Consider the following 22,220-nt stretch of genomic DNA (forward strand, 5'->3'; position numbering starts at 1 on the left):
CCTGGGGTCAGACCCTCTACCTTGGGGATCATGAAATTTACAATTTTGGTAGAGGCCTTCCTGCTCTACATCACTATGCATTTAGTTTTTCACACACACATGTGGTTCTAGAGATTTCTGAAAATTGGTCCATTTTTATCAAGAAGTTAAATATGTTCAATTGTTAACTCACGATGGACGACAACAGATGCAGACCAATTGCAATAGGTCACCCGAGTTTACTCAGATAAGAAACAGTTGTCAGTTTCCAATTCTCTGCACTAAGTTGTACAATATCTATCTTCATTTCATGAACACAAAAACAACAGTCAACTGACTCATTGCCCACTATAGCTTCTACATGTAATTAACAATCATACCAAGAAAAATTCCCAAAATATAAAATATCTGTAAATGTTTAAAGATACTAATAATTCTTTAATATCATTGGAGAGTATGTCAAACTTATTTGTCAACAGGAAGCACACAATTCATGTTTGTTTATTTAATATCATTAGCAAAATAACTGAAAATGAAAGTTGTGATCTGACAGCTACTTTCAATTTAAGACATAATTTTGCTACGAAAAATTTGTGGTTTCTTAGAGCTCAACTCTCCATAACAACAGAATGCCACACTCAATAAAAGAAATTAGAAATTATTATTCCAGGGATGTTGAAACTTGTTGAGTGACAAACACAAAAAATGCAATAACACGTGTGGAATTGGGCTGTACATTACGTAGGGAAGCTTTCAAGTAAAATTCAACTTTCCTGATCCAGTGGTTCTTGAGAAAAAAATAAGACTTTTGAAAGATGAAACACATTTTCACCATTGCTTAACTATCTTTCTTTTGAAAAAGGTGTGACCCTTCATTTGAACAGTTTTGAATCCCCTTAACCCAAGGATGATTTATGTCAAGTTTGGTCAAAAATGGACCTGTGGTTCTAGAGAAGTAAAAATTGTTCAAAGTTTACAGATGGACAGACAGGCAGATTCCCGGACAAAAAGTGATCAGAAAAGCTGACTTGTGCTTTTAGCTCAGGTGAGCTAAAATTGGTTGAACTAAATAACAATTAAAGGCTTGACACTGATAATGAAATTCTGTAACATTTCTTTCTACTCTTGATCTTCATCAACTTGTTGCAAAAAAAATATCAAAGAGAATAAATCTTCAAAGATTATAAATGCAAACAGTCCTTGAGTACGGAAGTTTTTGGCCAGAAATCACATGAACATAAAAGCTGAGATTAGTCTCACTTTGTGAGTCGACTACAAAATCATTGGTTTTGTGAAAATCTTAGCTCCAACTTCCATAAAAGGTGTAAATGTTAACAACATAAATTATTGTTTTAAATGTATATAATGATAAAAATAAAATAACTCAATACTTTTTTTTTTTACAAGAATGGATACATGAGCTGTATTACCTTTTATTGGGCCTTTAATATACAGTTCTAGATACAGAGAAGTCTAGCATGCATATTCCTCTGACAAATGACAAAATAACACCAGTAAAATCTAAAACCCTGTTATGTAACAATAAGGAATCATAAATAAATGCATGGAAATATATTGGTCATAGAATCGTTCTTCAGATTTTAGAATTGTTGATCAACTGATTAGCTCATTTAATGTACAAGTTTGTTAGCTCAGTTGCTGACATGTTGATCATGAGTTCCAGACCTGAAAGGCTTTTTGATCTTTCCCTAAACTTTTTAATTTTGAAACATCATTGCACATGTCTGTCACTTTCCATCCATAACAATGTTTTTGGTGTGTTAATTTTCCTCCTTAACTATGGGCCCTTCAGTGATCACACTTCTGAGGCACAGTTATAACGAGGTCATTGTGTCATAGTCATTGCACTCTTTGCTTCCTCTGCCAAGGACTGTAGCTTTTTCAAGCTTCCCATGCTTTCAAAATTTCCATATTCATTCAACTGAAATATGAAATGATTTCTGTAAAGTTAACAATCAGCTAGATCTGAAAGCTTAAAGATTCTCATATCATCACTGTAATGTACAATACCTGGGCACCATAGTTTTCTATGTCCACTATAAACTGCTGTCGTATTTTATCATCGTCAGTCATTCCTTGGCTTCCAGTTGTCTTCTCTGTTCCGCGATTCTTTTTCAGTCTTTTTAAACTGTCCTCCACCTTCTTCACAGACATCAAAACATCTGCTGTGGCTGAGTAGTACCTGTCAAAAACAACTCTCAAAACTGAGCGAAACAAGACGTTTGATTGGCTATCTGACATTTAATGTTACATAATACAGTAACAAATGAGATTCAGATCAAGATCTCATTTCAATCAAAATGATTCAAATCTCCATCTTTATGTGCAGACTAAGATACAGTTGAACTTCTGTACATCTCAAATTCCATTGATATGTTAAGAGTGAGTTGGAAGTCCCAACTACATTCTCTTTATGTATTATACCCTCAATATCTCAAACTCTCAGATATCCCGAAGGTGTTTCATAGCACCATCGGGTTTGAGATAACGGAGTTTGACTGTATTCTCCACATACATGTTATAACCATTAATAAGTATGCAGAGTGCCCAGTACAATACTATAAATACAATGGATCTGATTCTGTGTGTCAATACTATTGTAAATATGATTATGTCTGCACAAAAGAATTTTATCTCACAAGGGTAATAAATGCAGAAAAGATAGTGATCACACAAGTCTGACTATATAAAAAAGGAGAGAAATTTAGGTGTGGAGAAAAGCTATTGCATACTTGTATTTAATTACAGTTGTAGTTGATAGATCTTTTTAATATGAATTTGATGTACATGTATCCATCTTGAAATTCCCAGATTTCTAGGTCCCCCTACAATAGAACAGAGGAGTCACTTACAAGTCGGTTAAGCTGTCAAACACTTGCTGAAACATCTGGAGTTTTAGTTTCTCATCTAGTATCTCCGAGTGTTCCTCTGTAAACATCTTTATGGGTTTCAGAAGATTGGTCACATAGCCCGACTGTTTACTCGGTACCTACAAATTGATGTGATAAAATACACTCATAATCGTGAAATACAAGTACATGTGCACTGCTTCTCAAACTGTCCGTCCAGAACTGTTGCATGTTCTTGTTCTTGCGCACCAGAGTACAGTCTACATTTATCTTTCACTGAACCTATGCATCAGATTTACCAAGTTTTTGGAAGTCAATGAAAATATTAATAGATTTATCACCATCATATTGCTATCCATTTCATAAATCACTAAACCAGTGGCAGAACATTAATAAATCTATGGAGATATGTTACAGCATATCTCAATTCTACTAACTGTAAGACTTTGTGAGGAAAACTTGAAAACAAATACAATAACCTTGATTAACCTTGTATCTGACAATTCATTTCAACCTAGATTTTCGATGATCAATCGAGTACAGTTAAACTGGTACCTCTTTATTGGTTCTCCTGTACAGACGTGGAATGTCGTTGACCTGCTTGATATGTACCGAACACTGTGTAGTGATTTCCTCTACAAGATGGGCTTGGAACCTTGGCAGTTTTGCTTTTATTTCTTCACTACACTCAGTCAAACAATCTGTTAGAGATCAGATTTATTTGAAAATATGACTCAATAATGATTATTCACATGTAAATACACATCTATGTTGATGCAGACTACGAAAATTTATTAAGTACATGTAATTTGATAAGGGGACATAATTCAACAAGAGTACCACACACAGTACATAATACGACCGTAAAAATGCTTACATAGAGTGTTTTTCATAAGCCATAATTTGTAGAAATTTGCTTCATTTAGTATCAGGTTGTGACATACTTTCTTTGCATAATATGAATAAAAGGTCTTAGCTTAAAACTGTGACAAGAGGTAGATAGACAAACCAAGAGTTCTGTGTGTAAACTATTTCCCCAAATTTGACCAAGTTCAACAACCTCTCAATATTGAAAATGTCAAAGAAAATTAAAAAGTGTTGAGGATCAAAGTCCTTGCACTATGCACATCTTCAAGTTATTTACAAATACTGTAGCTTCTAAACTGTGAGAGGAATTATAAGGAAAAATATGTCCTTTATCTAAAATAATATTTCCTCAAAATGACCAAGTTCAATAACCTGTAATTTTCTCAAAAATTGAAGAAATCAAAATCCTTTCCACATGCACATCTTCAATATCCACACAAACACTCTGTAAAACAACTTACTCCTCACTTGAAAATTGTGGGAGGAGTTAGGCGGACGAATTATGTACCCTCCATATAACAATAGTTTTCAAATAAAGGGGCACAACTCCTGCAAGAGCAGTCAAAATGGATCAAAATTGCATCATGATCTAGAGTGATCCACAAAGAAGCTGCATAGCAAGTTTCAGCTTGATATGTGACAGAGAAATGAAATTAGAAAACAGAAAACCCCAAACGGACAGATGGACATACAGACATTACTGTATCACAAGACATCCATCTAAAAAATGGCTGATTCATCTTTATTCCTAACTCTACAACTCTATATTTTCTGGGTGGAAATTGCAGCGACAATACTTGACCTAAAGTTTATATCTAGAGATAAAGGGGCATATTACTTTTCCACAAATGTTGAAAAATTTTATATTTACTTTTCCGCAAAAAGTGTTGTTACGTTTCCGCAAAAAAAAAAAAAAAAAAAAAAAAAAAAAATTTATACAGCGACTAGGCCACATCAATTGATTCTCTGGTTCTCAGACAATTGTTTTTCAAAAAATGGGTAGGTAGGTAGGGGGTTTAGTTTTTTAGTTTATTTCCATGTCACAAATGGGTAGGGATTTTTTGTCCGTGGTTTTTTTTTGTGTTGTGAAGAAAGTTGGAGTTTTACAAATGGTATTCAACACCGTATAGCTTCTTTATCGCTGTCAGCCGTTTTGTTTCGACCTACGAAAACGTCGTACTTCAACTTGGCCTTGCTTTCATCAATTTGTTCCTTCACGGTTTCAATTTCTTTAAATTCACCACCCAGAAGTTTCTTGCAAAGCGTATCAGCTGTCAAGGACGAGTCTACCAGTATAATTGTCCATGGAACAATCTGTTTTGAGTTAAAAATAATCTCAATGCTGACAAGAACTGTTTCTGTCGCCATATTGTTTACATCAACTAATCAGCACATCTTATTCAGCAAGGCGCTTTACGATTTTGGCGCCAATACACGAATTTTATTTTGACGGATCAAATACGGGCGGCGGCGATTTTTTTCCGGGGCGGCAATAAACTCGTGCCAGTGGCTGATTTTGGGGGGGGGGGGGGGGGGGGCGCGGGGGCGGCGATGTCTGAGAACCAGAGAATCGATTTGATGTGGCCTTATTGTACCCAAGCATTACGTTTCAGTATATCAGTAGTGGTAAGTTCAACTCATGTGATTATAAAATCTTTTGTGTCTGCAGAATCTAAGACTTGGGTTTCAATCACAAATTTGGGCAGTAACTCCAGATATTGGGGACAAGCCCACTACAAATGGGCCAGAGTCTTCTCATGACCATTTCAATTCTCAATTCTATTCCCCACACCAAAATATATTCATATTCAAGGATGTGTTGCAAAAACTTCCAACAGCAACTTACATCAAAATCATATATCTGACAGCACCAACAACTGTATGCAAAAGTGATTAAAAAAAAACTTGACTTTTTGTGAATATGTGTAATATATTAAACATGGAGTTTCCAGAATTGATTTTTTAAGGGCTGTCAGGTACAAATTCGGTACCCGAACAGAAATGTAAGATGTACTGACACCAAATTTATACACATGTATACAGTTTATGTAATGTTACTGCTTAGAATTTAGAATGAATGTTAGTATTTTATGCAGTGCTATATGTTGTATTGTCAGAATTTAAGATATTTATGGAATCGTTATACCATATTTTTTGTGGAAAAGTAAAAAAAAAAATTGCACAATCGTAACATTTATTTGCAGAAACATAATATCAACTGGCAGAAAAGTGGTGCAGCAGGAAAAAGGGTTATTTGTACATTTCATATATAAATATTCAGTACACACACACTGTACAACAGTGTATTAAAGTGTATCAAAGTACTTTATGATGTCTTATGAAATAGTACTGTTAACAATACATGTTCCACTATGACTATACCTTTCACATGTTCTCTATCGGTAAATCCTACTGCCAGAAGTCTAGGTTTTATCGTGCTATCAAACATTTGGAATATCTGGAAAAAGTGCAACGGCAATTTCTATCATCGTAAGCACAAACAGTTAAAGCAAATCATTACTACAGATTCAAATGTTTACAAAGAAGATATCTTAAATTATTGTAAGATTTTATATGTGATTGATCCTATGAGCTGAAATGATGTGACCTTCATCATGATATATAAGCGAGTTAAATAAAGTAAATGTAAAATTACATTATGATCATAGATGTTCTATTCATCTCATACTAATTCCTTGTCTGTATTTGTTCACAACAATAATACCGTTATCCAACAGAGTTTGACATACATTTGATGAATAAATAATTATTGTTATTATATGAATAAATAATTCTAAGTTTTCTGATTGGCTGAGATAACAAACAAGAAAAAATAAAATGCTATGCTTGCATCCATGTGTCTTAAAGTGAAATTAAAATGAATTACATTTCAATTTTTCCAACATCAGACTGAAAATAAATTATATTCAAAGTGATACAACGGGTTGTTATCTTTTAGTCCTTTTGTATATATCTATAAATAAATTTCCACTAAGTCCTGCACAACTGATGTAAGAAAAGATGACTTATAAGGAATTGTTTCGTAAGCTCTACGTGAGGAATTTACTATAATATATTGCATAATTGCGTAAGAGGCATCACTCCTGAAATAAAATTATTTACTTTTATTTTTCTGTTTTTAAAATACATCACATTTGTAAGAACTCTTTATTTACAGACCGCACATGGATCTATGTTCACGTGATTTGATGCACGAGTCAATAAGGAATCCACAGTATGTAACAAACAAGGCTTAATTTCCATCATATCTGCTATAATTTTTTGTGCACACACTTACATGAGATGCTAGGTTAAGGGCATCTGACATAAGACTCAGCAGCTGACTATTGGTTACAGGGGGACTGAGGGGAGTTGTGTCCCCTTCTATTGTGGAGCTAGCCTTATCACCGCTCCCGTTCTGTTTGTCGGTTGGCACCGACGACTTTGTCTTGCTGGTGTCGGTGCTCTCTTTTTCCGTGGTTTTCCTATGTACAATCTGTTGATGAAGGAGCAATTCTTATTGAGAAAGCTAACAATAGTTTTTATCAAACTCTACATTATCACATTACTCAAAGAACATCTCACTAAACAGGACTTAAAGTAATTCCACCCTTCTGTGATGTCATCAGATTTTGCAAAATCAATGATTTATTTAGATTTATGCATGATAGGAACATAAATTTTGTTGGAGTCTTTTCCTATAATTATTGTAAAAAATCTTGTTAAAAATAAAATATTTCAAAAATCTAAGTTATAGATGAATAATCAATGATACGTTTCAAAATATTGAATCCAAGGGCAATAACTCTCTTTATCAAGTCTATTATGCGATGATTTCCTTTATTTTTTACATACATTTTGTATATTTTTGTGAAGACACAGTTTCATGAAATTGTTATGAATGTTACTATATCATCATAACCAGTTTTTATGAGATTTTGATAACGCTGTTTAATGAAAATTGCAATTTTCTGACGGTGATATATGATTCTGATTATGTACGTCTCACATCTTAAAAAGTGTGATGACCTATGTATTTTATTTGATAATTTGTTAGTTTTAACTCTAATGAATGGGAGTAACAGAAAATGGCATATATGCACGAATATTTCACTAATTATGTGGGCATTCAAAATGATCAGATACCTGTAACATATAGTGTATAAGGATATATCACACATGATTCACAACACATTTCAAAAACATTGTACGTTTAGTTGTTTTGTGAAACTGACCTCCGTCTCGTAGCATTCATCCAGCCAATGTGAGTATCTGCTGAGGAGTTGTAGATTTAGCTTCCAGAACCGGTTACAGAGCAGGTCCAGGTAAACCTCGTCTGACCAACATCGATGTAGGGAGGACCACAGAACGGCTGTAGAATGAAGCTGGAAATCCGAGGATCCTGTAAATAGCAACACATGTACCATGTTAAGGGTATATTCTACATGAAAACTTAAAAATACTCCTGACAGAATCTGCTATAAATAGAACTGTACTAGTTGGACTGATCTCTCTCCCCCCCCCCCCCCCCCCACAGAGCACAAATGAAACAAGAGGTACTGTGAGCAATGCTCACTAAGAATACCCCCCGCTTACCCCAATCTCCCAAAGGGTGTTGGTAATAGGTATAAACTACCTCTTTTCTGAGTGTAAAAAACAAATATGGCATGACAAACCGAACCATATTGCTACATGTACTTCGATGTCCAGTGCGCGTGACTTTTGACCTTTTGACCCCAAAATCGATAGGGAACATCTTCATCCCATGGGTAGTCCATATGTATGATATGGAGACTGTAGGTGGAAAGGATAACGCTTTAGAGCCCGGTAACCATATTGCTACTTCGATGTCCAGTGTGCTTGACCTTTAACCTTTTGACCCCAAAATCGATAGGGAACATCTTCATCCCATGGGTAGTCCATATGTATGATATGGTGACTGTAGGTGGAAAGGATAACGCTTTAGAGCCCGGAAACCATATTGCTACTTCGATGTCCAGTGCACTTGACCTTTGCACCCCAAAATCGATAGGGAACATCTTCATCCCATGGGTAGTCCATATATATGATATGGTGACGGTAGGTGGAAAGGATAATGCTTTAGAGCCCGGAAACCATTGCGTCTACAGACGGACGGACGGACAGACAGACGGACAACCCGATTCCAGTATACCCCCCCCCCCCCACAACTTGTTGCGGGGGGTATAATGAGGCACACATCAGGGTGATGGATTGTGGAAGAAATCAATGCTTCTTTAACAGTTACACATTTTTAATGATAACAGTTGAAATGAGGCATATATCAGGGTGGTGGATGGTCTTTAACTGTTACGTATTTTTAATCCAGATGAAGAGGGAAATCATTAATGATCAAGAGACAGAGTCCAGCTTGTTTGATCTTGGACCCCGAAATTGGTAGGGTTCTTCCTCATCTAATGACGAGTCTGTGCATGAACTTTCAGTGATTTGAAGCTAAAAGGGAAAATCATTTAATTAAGGACTAGAATAGAAACTGCTTTTCTACATCGGTGTCATGTTTGCTTGACCTCAAAATCAATAATTGGTCATCCTCATCCCATGGCATGTATGATGACTCTAGTTGAAAAGGAATATAAGCACAAGATTTGAAAAGTTCTTGGTTTTAAGCAATTTCCCTTTTCACCTAAAAAGGGAAATTGCTAAACCCCCAAAATCGATCCATTTACACACAGACAGATATTCTGTATTCTGATCCATTATATCCCCCACTAAAAAGTTGTTAGGGGGAAGGGGGTATAGGGTAACGAAACAACTAAAATATGCCCAAAGTTCAGTTATCAAAGTACAGACAGTTACCTACAATGTTACAGAAGTAAGACTTGAGTATTCTCAAGCTTCAGTACACTAAAATCTCTGCTGTCTATTTCTACATAAACAGGAAGTAAGACTTGAGTATTCTCAGGCTTCAGTACACTAAAATCTCTGCTGTCTATTTCTACATAAACAGGAAGTAAGACTTGAGTATTCTCAGGCTTCAGTACACTTAAATCTCTGCTGTCCATTTCTACATAAACAGGATGTGTTTGCCACAGACAGAGGGATGGACAGATAGATCCCTGAAATGTTCTGTGTCATTAAAGTGGGTCAATCTACCTGATGCTCTGTTAAATGGAATGTCTAAAGCTGACTCAAACTCCCCAGCAATATCTTGAAACCTAAATAAAACATTAAAACAGGTGACTTTCTAGATATTAGCCTCAGGACAAATAACAAAACTATAACATGTTTGTTCATATAACAACATTCTACTTCAAGCACTGTCTTTAATTTATCCCTAAATCTGATCAACAGTTGATAAAATATACTGTATATTACCATTCTAAAGATAAAGCATATTGAATGTAGAATTTTCATTTAATGTATTTACTTTTCTATCAATTCATGCAAGCCAGTATAATCAATAGCAATGTTTCACCATCTTATTCCTGCACACATTACACAATCAGTGTCAACCAATGCTTTATACCTTATCTGGTAGTAAACTGGTAAACTCCATTTGGTCATGTAGGTATGGTAACTGCTGTGGTCCCGCAAACGTTTGACACTTGCCTGTGTCCCACACTGCACTTCAAAATCATCCAAGAACTGCATGCTTATTTTGAACCTCTAGATGTAGTAAACAAAATTAATGAAGGAATTAACACAAACATATTCATCAGATAATTTTTATTTACTGGGGTAATATTTTGCAATATCATACCACACAACTTGATAACATACTCACTCAATGACCACATTTAGTTAGAAACTATTTTTTTTTATGCCTCCACCATCACTAGAGTAAATGATAAGGTGACTTATCATCTAACACTGAGCACCTGAGGTGATATAAATTGTGAAATTGCAGTAGAATGGGAATATTTATCTTCTTGTTTGTTAAGTGATGCTGATAATGTTGATTTAATGATCAGGACACAACATATTAAGTCTTATTGGCTTCGCTAATGTATCACCGGTAAAACTCAGTTTGCAACCGTTGAATCAGCATTAAAGGCTGCAAATAACAAATGAGAAAATTTAGAGTTCTTGATTTTTTAACACCTATTGTGAAAATATTGCAAAACATGACTGTATTTAATTTTTTGTGCATCATTCTGTTTTATTAGAACAATGGAAGCCAAAAAATCAATCATTCAAAGCTTAATTAGCTGTCAAATACAATGGAGCTTATTTCATTAAAACCTGGAATTAAGAAATGAATCTTAAAAAACATTGAGTTTAAACAATTAAACATGATTTTGTTTCCAAATTCATACAACATATCAGCTCACGATGAAGTCAAAATCAGTTTTTCTTTGATGCAGAAATCAAATGAATTTTTCAGCCAATAAAATTGCTGTAATTTCATCAAGACAATAAATATTAAATGATATTGATTTCTTCTTCTGAATTTCTCTTTCAATTAGTGAAGAACTTTATTTGGTACATTACTGAATATATTCCATTTAAACATCAAAACAATGTTTTATTGAAACTTCCAAATACATGTATTGTAGATTTCTTATTTTACACAAGTAATTAATAAGGGGAAATGACTCATATACGTCAAATTGTGTGAACTTGGATTTGCGTGTTGTCTGTTGATCAAGAGTTCTTACATGTATTTTAGCAACAGAAAATTAAAAGCAAGTTATTTTATTCTGCAAGTGATGTCTCTTGTGAAATTACGCAATAATAAATTCACAGACACAAATTGATGCCAAACAATGATATACAGTTGGTATCAATGGCATTGGCTGTATACAATTATTTCTATGACATCACATGACTGTCTATAGAGCCAATCCATAGAATTTCAGTTAAACATTCTAAATAATACAGTGCTGGCATGCTCCATCAGCAATATCAGAAAATTCATTCTTAGGCAAAAAATATATGATAAATAGTTTCTCAGTCCAAATAAGTCAAAGTTTGATGAGGCAGGCAGGGTTTTTTTTTTTTTGGCTGTAGCATGAATTATCTTTCCCTATTGTTGACTGTAGTAAGAGTTACCTTTTCTTTCTCATGTATATATCAAATAGGCCATTGAATTTTTATTTTAGTTTCATATTACTTACTATTAAGTGTATCATTCCTTTTATTCTTAAACACTTGAATGAGTATAAATTCAATAACTATTTGATTAAAATGTACTGAGAGTTTTACATGAACATCTATAACTGCACAAGAATTACCTCATTTACATAAATAAATAAAACTTGAAGAAAAATTACATGTGGTACATTTTCAACGAATGTGGCGGTGCCTGAGAAACTATTATATTTTTTTTTGCCTTATAATTAATAACTTTATCATATCAATGAATGATATGGGAACATCCTTGTGTGCTATGATTCCCAATAATTTTTTTTTTTAATTTACCGAAATGCCACAGATTTCCTTTTAATTTAAATCATATCCTTCTATTTTTAACCTTTGATTTGAGGGAACATCATTCCTAAATGAGAAGCTTACTTTATGAAAAACATCCGGATTCCCTGGAGCAAAAATGGAGTGTGTTCGAGCTTCTATGTTTGTCACAATCTCTGGCCATACAGCATTGACGAGAAAATCATAACCTCTGACGACTTCAGATGACCTATATATAACAAAAACAAACATCAGACGACCTATATATAACCAAAACAAACATCAGATGACCTATATATAACAAAAACAAACATCAGATGACCTATATATAACCAAAACAAACATCAGATGACCTATATATAACAAAAACAAACATCAGACGACCTATATATAACAAAAACAAACATCAGACGACCTATATATAACCAAAACAAACATCAGATGACCTATATATAACAAAAACAAACATCAGACGACCTATATATAACCAAAACAAACATCAGACGACCTATATATAACCAAAACAAACATCAGATGACCTATATATAACAAAAACAAACATCAGACGACCTATATATAACAAAAACAAACATCAGATGACCTATATATAACAAAAACAAACATCAGACGACCTATATATAACCAAAACAAACATCAGATGACCTATATATAACAAAAACAAACATCAGATGACCTATATATAACAAAAACAAACATCAGACGACCTATATATAACCAAAACAAACATCAGATGACCTATATATAACAAAAACAAACATCAGACGACCTATATATAACCAAAACAAACATCAGATGACCTATATATAACAAAAACAAACATCAGACGACCTATATATAACAAAAACAAACATCAGACGACCTATATATAACAAAAACAAACATCAGACGACCTATATATAACAAAAACAAACATCAGATGACCTATATATAACCAAAACAAACATCAGATGACCTATATATAACAAAAACAAACATCAGATGACCTATATATAACAAAAACAAACATCAGATGACCTATATATAACAAAAACAAACATCAGATGACCTATATATAACAAATATATATAACCAAAACAAACATCAGATGACCTATATATAACCAAAACAAACATCAGACGACCTATATATAACAAAAACAAACATCAGATGACCTATATATAACAAAAACAAACATCAGACGACCTATATATAACAAAAACAAACATCAGATGACCTATATATAACAAAAACAAACATCAGATGACCTATATATAACAAAAACAAACATCAGACGACCTATACATGTATATAACAAAAACAAACATCAGACGACCTATATATCACGAAAACAAACATCAGACGACCTATACATGTATATAACAAAAACAAACATCAGACGACCTATATATCACAAAAACAAACATCAGACGACCTATATATAACCAAAACAAACATCAGACAACCTATACATGTATATAACAAAAACAAACATCAGACGACCTATATATCACAAAAACAAACATCAGACGACCTATATATCACAAAAACAAACATCAGATGACCTATATATAACCAAAACAAACATCAGATGACCTATATATCACAAAAACAAACATCAGACGACCTATATATCACAAAAACAAACATCAGACGACCTATATATCACAAAAACAAACATCAGATGACCTATATATAACAAAAACAAACATCAGACGACCTATATATAACAAAAACAAACATCAGACGACCTATATATAACAAAAACAAACATCAGACGACCTATATATAACCAAAACAAACATCAGACGACCTATATATAACCAAAACAAACATCAGATGACCTATATATAACAAAAACAAACATCAGATGACCTGTATATCACAAAAACAAACATCAGACGACCTATATATAACCAAAACAAACATCAGACGACCTATATATAACCAAAACAAACATCAGATGACCTATATATAACAAAAACAAACATCAGATGACCTGTATATCACAAAAACAAACATCAGACGACCTATATATAACCAAAACAAACATCAGATGACCTATATATAACAAAAACAAACATCAGACGACCTATATATAACCAAAACAAACATCAGACGACCTATATATAACAAATATATATAACAAAAACAAACATCAGATGACCTATATATAACAAAAACAAACATCAGATGACCTATATATAACAAAAACAAACATCAGATGACCTATATATAACAAAAACAAACATCAGATGACCTATATATAACAAAAACAAACATCAGACGACCTATATATAACCAAAACAAACATCAGACGACCTATATATAACCAAAACAAACATCAGATGACCTATATATAACCAAAACAAACATCAGATGACCTATATATAACAAAAACAAACTTCAGATGACCTATATATAACAAAAACAAACATCAGACGACCTATATATAACAAAAACAAACATCAGATGACCTATATATAACAAAAACAAGATTTAGAGTAATCTATGATTATGATTACCATAGACGACTAGTGGGTATTGTTTTTTACAAAAAAACCCAGACATCTCTCCTTCACAGTTTGATTGTCTAATAACCGGGGCAACAAAACTGAGTGCAAGTGTCTTAATGTCTGCTTTCCAAGGAATGGGTCAAGGTAAAAAAAATTTGGTACAGTACATCTTGTCTTAAATCTGCCTTCCATGTTGTAAGTTTGAAAACCTAATGTCAAAGGGTTCTCAGGTTATGGTCTGGACTATACTTTGATGTAAAAGAGTGACCTTGACAATGTACAGACCCTGAAACGTGCTACTACACCTTAAAAACGAACCGAACCGTTCCGTGCAAGAAACGAACCGTACCGTTCAAGAAACGTACCGTACCGTGCAAAAAACGAACCGTACCGTTCAAGAAGCGTATCGTACCGCGCAAGAAACGAACCGTACCGTTCAAGAAACGAACCGTACCGTTCAGAAAGCGTGCAGGATAATATTATGCAAACCCCGCCCCCAAAAGCTCGAAAGCGTACCGTACCGTGCAGAAAGCGTGCAATTTATGTCACGTGACCCACTTTTTCAGCCACAGTATATTATTTTCACAATGGTGCCCGATGGGAAAGGAGGTCGTAGACTATCGCTGGCTATTCGAAGCATTATCCTCAAACATCACGAAGCTGGCTTATCAACTGTGAAAATCACCGAGATGCTTAAAACATCTTTGATATTCTTTTTTTTTTTTTTAAATTACTTTCCGTAAATGTCACATTGTTTCAGTGCATATATGTGTATGTATGTTATCAACAAGTACCCAAGTTTTGACTGAATTATGCATAAAAATTCGTTTTATACTGTGAACTGTTAACAGAAATAGACGTCAGATCACTGCACGGATTTTGCATGCATGCTTCTGCAGCCAGTCCTGTGTACTGTGGATGTATATTTCACTTGCAGACTTTTAAAGAGTGAACCAAGGGGCATTTCGTTGTTTTAACGGAATTTCTGTTTCAATCAATTCTTTTAAAATCAAGGGTGAAGTTAACTACAATACTGTAATAGTACTTACAAGTAGCCTATTTAATTTCTTCATATAATCAGGGACGTCGACGTCCCTGATAATGCTACTACACGTATGGCACAGGGCTTGCCGTAAGAAGATGAAATTGATATTTGTAGCGTTAATGTATTCAATATGTACTTTCCTACGTACAGTGTCTGAATCATATGAGAAATTTCTAGACCGATTAGAAAAATTGTCACGTTCTACACTGTAATATTTTCATTACTTTATTAGCAATAATTGTGACATATCTTTTTCTCTTCAACATTGATAACGACCCATATAGATAGATGTAGATTGGCGGATTTATTATATACACTAATAAACAATTTTTAATTACATCGACAGAGAAATAAATAGATACATACATGTGTAAAAGAATGTAAACAAGTTAAATTGATGCAAAGCATCAAATCGGACGCAAAAAATTATTCATTTCAGCATTTTCAAGTATTTCAACAATATATAGAAAAGGTATATGAAACATTTTTATTGCAAACTATACACTTGCCTTACTTTTCTGTTAATTTTTTTTAATTCAATTTTCAGTGATCAAAAATAAAGTCAGGGAAATGAAAATCGGACTTCGCGTGATAAAGGATAGGAATATATATGTATTATCATCATTTTATTTGATTCAAAGACAAATGCAACAGATATCTAACATTATTAATTATGAATGACTGAATGCTGACAAAAAAGGACGTACAAACTTCACATGCAGATATCCTGGATCTTTCATAATGCCGATGACAAATCACAATAAATGTGAAGTGCAGAAAATAATCATTGTGTCATTTGCGACTTTAGTGTATTCAAAACAAAATTCACTTCTTCTTAAAAACTTTTCCAATTTAGGCACTGTAATTTATATCCGGAAACTTAATACGCTTTGTTTTTACACTTACGCACGCCCATGTCGGGGAGCAGTTCATGTAACAACTTTTTATAAAATCGTAAATTAATAAATGTCTGATGAGAAATGAAAAACAAATTGAAACGTAATAACAACCATTAAGACTTAGACTTAAGCAAATTCTAAAAACTTTTATTCATAACTTTTATGTACGTTATCAATATGGAATTATTCCATCGAAGGAATCAAAAATAACGTCTCATTTCCCCATGTGCACATTCTAACACAACCACAAATCCTGCAGCCGATAATCAAAGAGCCGAATAAGACCGATCGAGTGAAAACAAACTATCGAAATGTACAATTTATACGAAGTCAAAGCGTTCATGCCACGCCCACCTCATTAATAAAACGTGCAAACCGTTCACAAAGCGTGCAGCTATTTTTAGCAAACCGTACCGTGCAAGAAGCGAACCGTACCGTTCAAGAAGCGTACCGTACCGTGCAAGAAACGAACCGTACCGTTCAAGAAACGAACCGTACCGTTCAGAAAACGAACCGTACCGTTCATAAAGCGTACCGAACCGTACCGTGCAACTGGTGTAGTAGCACGTTTCAGGGTCTGTAAGTAGGTCAAGGTCAAAAATGTTGGTGATGTGCACCCTCTCCTCAATATTGCCTTTCCATATTACAAGTTTGCAGTCTTGATGTCAAACAAATCTTAGTTATGAAATCATCAAGTTTTTTTTTAACAGGACATTGAATGAAGAAATGGGTAAGGTCAAAAATTTTGGTACAGTACATCTTGTCTTAATGTCTGCTTTCCATGTTGTAGGTTTGAAATCCTAATGTCAAAGGGTTCTCAGGTTATAGTCTTGACTATACTTTGATGTAAAAGAGTGACCTTGAATGAAGAAATGGGTCAAGGTCAAACATTTTGGTACAGTACATCTTGTCTTAATATCTGCTTTCTAAGTTGTAAGTTTGAAATCCTAATGTCAAATAGTTCTCAGGTTATAGTCTTGATGTAAAAGAGTGACCTTGACACTGTAAGTGGATGAAGGTAAAAAATGTTTGTGGTGTGCACCCCTTTTTCATATAACCTCTCCATATTCCAAGTTAAAGTTTTAATGTCAAACGGTTGTCGAGTCAGCTTTCGGCCTGGACTATATTTTGACATAAAAATTGACCTTGACTTTATAAATGGGTCAAGGTCAAAAATTTTGGTGGAATTCCCCCCTTTCCTCATTCCCCCTTCTCATATTCTAAGTTTGAAGTATTAATGTCAAAGCGTTCTAAAGTTATGGTCAATTCATGTTTTTCTTAATTTGACCTTGAATGAAGAAAGGGGTCAAGGTCAAAAATTTTGGTGCACTCTTCCATATCATCTCTCCATATTCCAAGTTTGAAGTTTTAATGTCAAACGGTTGTCAAGTCAGCTTTTGGTCTGGACTATATTTTGATATAAAAAATTGACCTTGACTTTATAAATGGGTCATGGTAAAAAAATTTGGTGGAATTCCCCCTCTCATATTCTAAGTTTGAAGTCTTAATGTCAAAGGGTTCTAAAGTTATGGTCTATTCATGTTTTTCTTAATTTGACCTTGAATGAAGAAAGGGGTCAAGGTCAAAAATTTTGGTGCAGTGCACCTTGTATCTATGTCCTCTTGCCACATTCCAAGTTTGAAATCGTAATGTCAAAGGGTTCTCAGCTATTGGCCTGGACTATATGTTGACGTAAAATATTGACCTTGACTTTATAAGTGGGTCAAGGTCAAAATTTTTGGGGCGGGCACCCCTCCTCCATACCATCTCCTTATGTTTCAAGTTTGAAGTCTTAAAGTCAAAGGGTTCTCTAGTCAGGGCCTGGACAAAATTTGGTTGAAGAAGAAGAAGAAAAATGACAAAAACAATATGTCTCCCATTTGAAGGGGAGACATAATAATAATTGAAGAAAAACCACATGTTGCATGTTTGTTATTTTTGACACAGCATGCACATTGTTATCAAATTTTCACCTGAACCAACCGCACTATCATATTACATAAACACCTGCTTCTCTTGCTTGCAGTTTTACTATGAAGTTTGATACAATTTCTAACAATGTTGTAATAAAGAAGTAACATCAGTTAAGAGCATGCATGGCTATACTTTTCATAAGGAAAGAATGAACCAAATGTCAAAGCAAGCGACATGATTTCTGATTGTTTATGATTTTATTAGATAAAGATTTGTTTTCCTAATAAGTTTATCTTACCCTGAGCTCCCTGACAACATAAGCAGTTTATGCTTACCCTGAGCTCCCTGACAACATCAACAGTTTAAGCTTACCCCGAGCTCCCTGACAACATCAACAGTATAAGCTTACCCTGAGCTCCCCCACAACATCAACAGTTTATGCTTACCCTGAGCTCCCTGACAACATAAGCAGTTTATGCTTACCCTGAGCTTCCTCACAACATAAACAGTTTATGCTTACCCTGAGCTTCCTGACAACATAAGAAGTTTAAGCTTACCCTGAGCTCCCTGACAACATAAGCAGTTTATGCTTACCCTGAGCTCCCTGACAACATAAGCAGTTTATGCTTACCCTGAGCTCCCTGACAACATAAGCAGTTTATGCTTACCCTGAGCTCCCTGACAACATAAACAGTTTATGCTTACCCTGAGTTTCCCGACAACATAAGCAGTTTAAGCTTACCCTGAGCTCCCTGACAAAGTGACTTCCTTCAGCAGATGACAATGCTTTGGTATGAATTCCAAAACCTTGGCATACATTCCTTCCAAGCCGTGATGTTTCAGGCACTGCTCACTAATAATCTATTTACAAATCAAACCTTTTCATGGAAGTCATCATTACATACATTCATTTAAAGCAATACTAGCTGTCATTTTGATGTCGAAAACTTTTGTTTCAAAATAGTGAATCACTATTTCAATGTCAGAAAAAAACAAGGTTTATAAACATTTGTGTTAGAAAACCTATCCAGAGGCTCCGATGAAGCAAAATTACATTGTTTTCCCATACAAAAATTGATTTCTATATAATGCTACATCATGTACATGTATATTATATTCAATAGAACGGAAATCTTTATTTTGATAAAATCTTCAACTTAGTTTTAATTTTATCAATGACTATGGTTAAAGCTACATATAAAACTATCATAATAGCACATTTTTACAACAAAATAAATTTTCAGATTTAGAGCTAATAGAAACCGGTGGAGGTAAGAACACCAACATTTTTTGTATGTCAATAGCATTCAATACTTGGCAATTATTAATAGATTAAGGATAAATCAATTTACGTGTATGGACAAAGAAAAAAAGAACTGAAATGTTTTGTTCTAAAAGCTTTTTTCACTGAAGCAAGCAACTAATGTTGTTAGTTGAGTCACATTACATGTAAACATAAGCAGAGTTAACCTTGCGCCTTGCTTGGAAAATGAAAAATTCAGATGTTTCAAATAATCTTTGAATCAGTTTTTAAAATTTAGGTTTGTTGCTATGTTTTACTTTCATATCATTAATCAATTATCTAAATCATTTTTTTCTTTCACCAAAATCGTGCCCATGCCCGTTTAACACACACAACTGACTGGGGTTGTTGCAAAATGAGCAATTCAAGTTGACAATACCTCTTCCATGTACGGTCCAACCACATTCTGTCTGAATAAATTTTCAGCATCCTTAATTTTGTCGATAAGTGCGTACGTCCTAAGGCACTGGTGCAGAACCTGAAGATTCCCCTTTTGGAGCCCCTCCAGGAGTTGGCCCTCCAAACTGTATTGTAGTGTTGTAGTGATGTTAGCTATTCTCTGATCACAAAAAAAAACCCACAATGAATTTACATGTATCAACAGTTATCTTTTGTTAAATCTAATGAAACTGAAAACAAAATTCACCTTTCATTTTTCATTTTGAAATGCATGTGTACATTCTGAATATAGATATACCAATAATTGATTCATGATCTTCGCTGCATAAAAAGAAAAAAAAATCACTTTCTCTATTTTCAGGTCACCTGGTTTACTTGGATGACCAATACTTTTATTGTAATTCATTTCTGTCCTCTTTTGAATTCTTCTCAATCAAAGTACTGAATAGTGCAAAGTAGGTGATTTCTGATAGTTACATGAAATATAGCTTAACTTTAGCAATGTTAACACGGTGAAACACTAGTAATTTTGTGATCAGCAGTTCTAAATATGCAACCCATCACAAATGCGATAAAAAGAAAAAAATAATAGCAAGAAATATTATGTATGTTCATCACTATCAGCATAGAGCACAAGTAAACAAACTCATCTTGAAAATGATCCATGCCAAAAAGCATTCATTTCAGGAACTCATATTGACCATGAAGTGACAGGTGTTCCGTTTTTTGAAAGTTTAACAAAAGAAGTGTTATACTAATAAACTGAGTAAATCACTGAAATTTTCCTTGAAATCAAATGAATTTAAAACATTTTTCAAAAAAAGAAAACAGCCACTTACGCAACCTGTCAGTTTTAGTAAACACTAGATGGTGCTGAAGTGGAAGCGCCCGTGAATCGGTTGAAAAATGACTGATGCCAATATGTGTATCATTGTTTATGTTCAGCTCTTAAAAAGTACATGACTAACTTTAATCAAAATTCAAGTGTAACATCTTTTAGGGTAGGGTAACAAAAATTAAGAATATTGCGAGTCCTACAATCTACATGTAAATGACCGAGGTTAAGGGTTAAAATCTTTAAAACTCTTTTTAACTCCCTGACATCTTGTTTATGAATTGTTTACCATAATGCTGAACTAATGTCATTTGGCCAAACTCAATGTCTAATGCATTAGCATGAACAAATGTTAAAAATATTGACTTAAATCTGTATTGGAAATGCATTAAAAACTCATAATTGGCACAAAACCATCTAATGACTCCATTTAATTTGGATGAATTAAATGAGCTGAAATTTTACCGGTTTTATCTCCTCAACCAAAGGCAATCCTTTACTTTTAGTGACATAGAACTGAAGTTTGTTGAATTCATTTGCCACTCTCTCAATCAACTGTCCATTTAACTGTCTACAATGTAAAGAAATTAATGAATATTTGCCTATACACATGTACAGTAAAACTCTGATATAGCGAATTTCTGGGGACCCTCTATAAAAATTCGCTATAAGCGTAATTCGCTATACGTTTATAGCGAATTCATACTTCAAATATATCGAATTCGTTATAAACTGATTTGTTCTACATGTATATCAGTTCTCTAAGAAAGCAGCAATCGATATAATTGCGTTTGCATTGTCTTTAAAAGAAATGAAGCCTATATATTTTCGAGAAGAAATATTTTTATACAAGAAATATACACGTTGATTTATATATGATAATTTATCTTGATGGATTATTAAGTCATGCAATAACATGTCGAGAGAGGGAAATGTCAACAAAATTTTGCGCAATACATACATGTACAGTCTATTGCAATTGACATTTACTTGTTGCTTTACACAAATAAAGGAGTGTATGATAAAATAATGCAATCAAACTTCAAATTTAATTAACGACAATAGTAAACAATACCGACAATATATTTGCTAAACGTATGTGTAAGTATTGTTTTGTGTTAACAACCTTTTTTGAAAAAAATACAAACATAAATTTTGTAATAAGTGTGGATCCTTTATGTCAATGGAAAGCGATTGTTAAAATCACA

General features: G+C 33.9%; 1 protein-coding gene across 1 annotated transcript in view; it reads right to left on the reverse strand.

Annotated features, from left to right (window-relative positions):
• Window positions 1-1,496: 1,496 nt before the first annotated feature.
• The window catches only part of LOC125649094 (conserved oligomeric Golgi complex subunit 2-like), a 35,038-nt gene continuing 14,314 nt past the window's right edge, over window positions 1,497-22,220 (reverse strand). Inside the window, exons 6-18 of the mRNA XM_048876322.2 lie at window positions 21,478-21,583; window positions 20,158-20,337; window positions 19,218-19,336; window positions 12,210-12,333; window positions 10,222-10,361; window positions 9,849-9,910; window positions 7,952-8,118; window positions 7,015-7,212; window positions 6,099-6,174; window positions 3,405-3,550; window positions 2,853-2,989; window positions 2,011-2,182; window positions 1,497-1,921 (exon numbers count right to left, since the gene is read on the reverse strand). Of these exons, the coding sequence (XP_048732279.2) occupies window positions 1,826-1,921; window positions 2,011-2,182; window positions 2,853-2,989; window positions 3,405-3,550; window positions 6,099-6,174; window positions 7,015-7,212; window positions 7,952-8,118; window positions 9,849-9,910; window positions 10,222-10,361; window positions 12,210-12,333; window positions 19,218-19,336; window positions 20,158-20,337; window positions 21,478-21,583 (1,723 nt within the window). The 3' untranslated portion in view covers window positions 1,497-1,825. The remainder of the gene's footprint in view (window positions 1,922-2,010; window positions 2,183-2,852; window positions 2,990-3,404; window positions 3,551-6,098; window positions 6,175-7,014; window positions 7,213-7,951; window positions 8,119-9,848; window positions 9,911-10,221; window positions 10,362-12,209; window positions 12,334-19,217; window positions 19,337-20,157; window positions 20,338-21,477; window positions 21,584-22,220) is intronic.

The sequence above is a fragment of the Ostrea edulis genome, chromosome 5 (genome assembly GCF_947568905.1).
Source record: "Ostrea edulis chromosome 5, xbOstEdul1.1, whole genome shotgun sequence".
In the NCBI taxonomy this organism is placed as follows: Eukaryota; Metazoa; Mollusca; class Bivalvia; order Ostreida; family Ostreidae; genus Ostrea; species Ostrea edulis.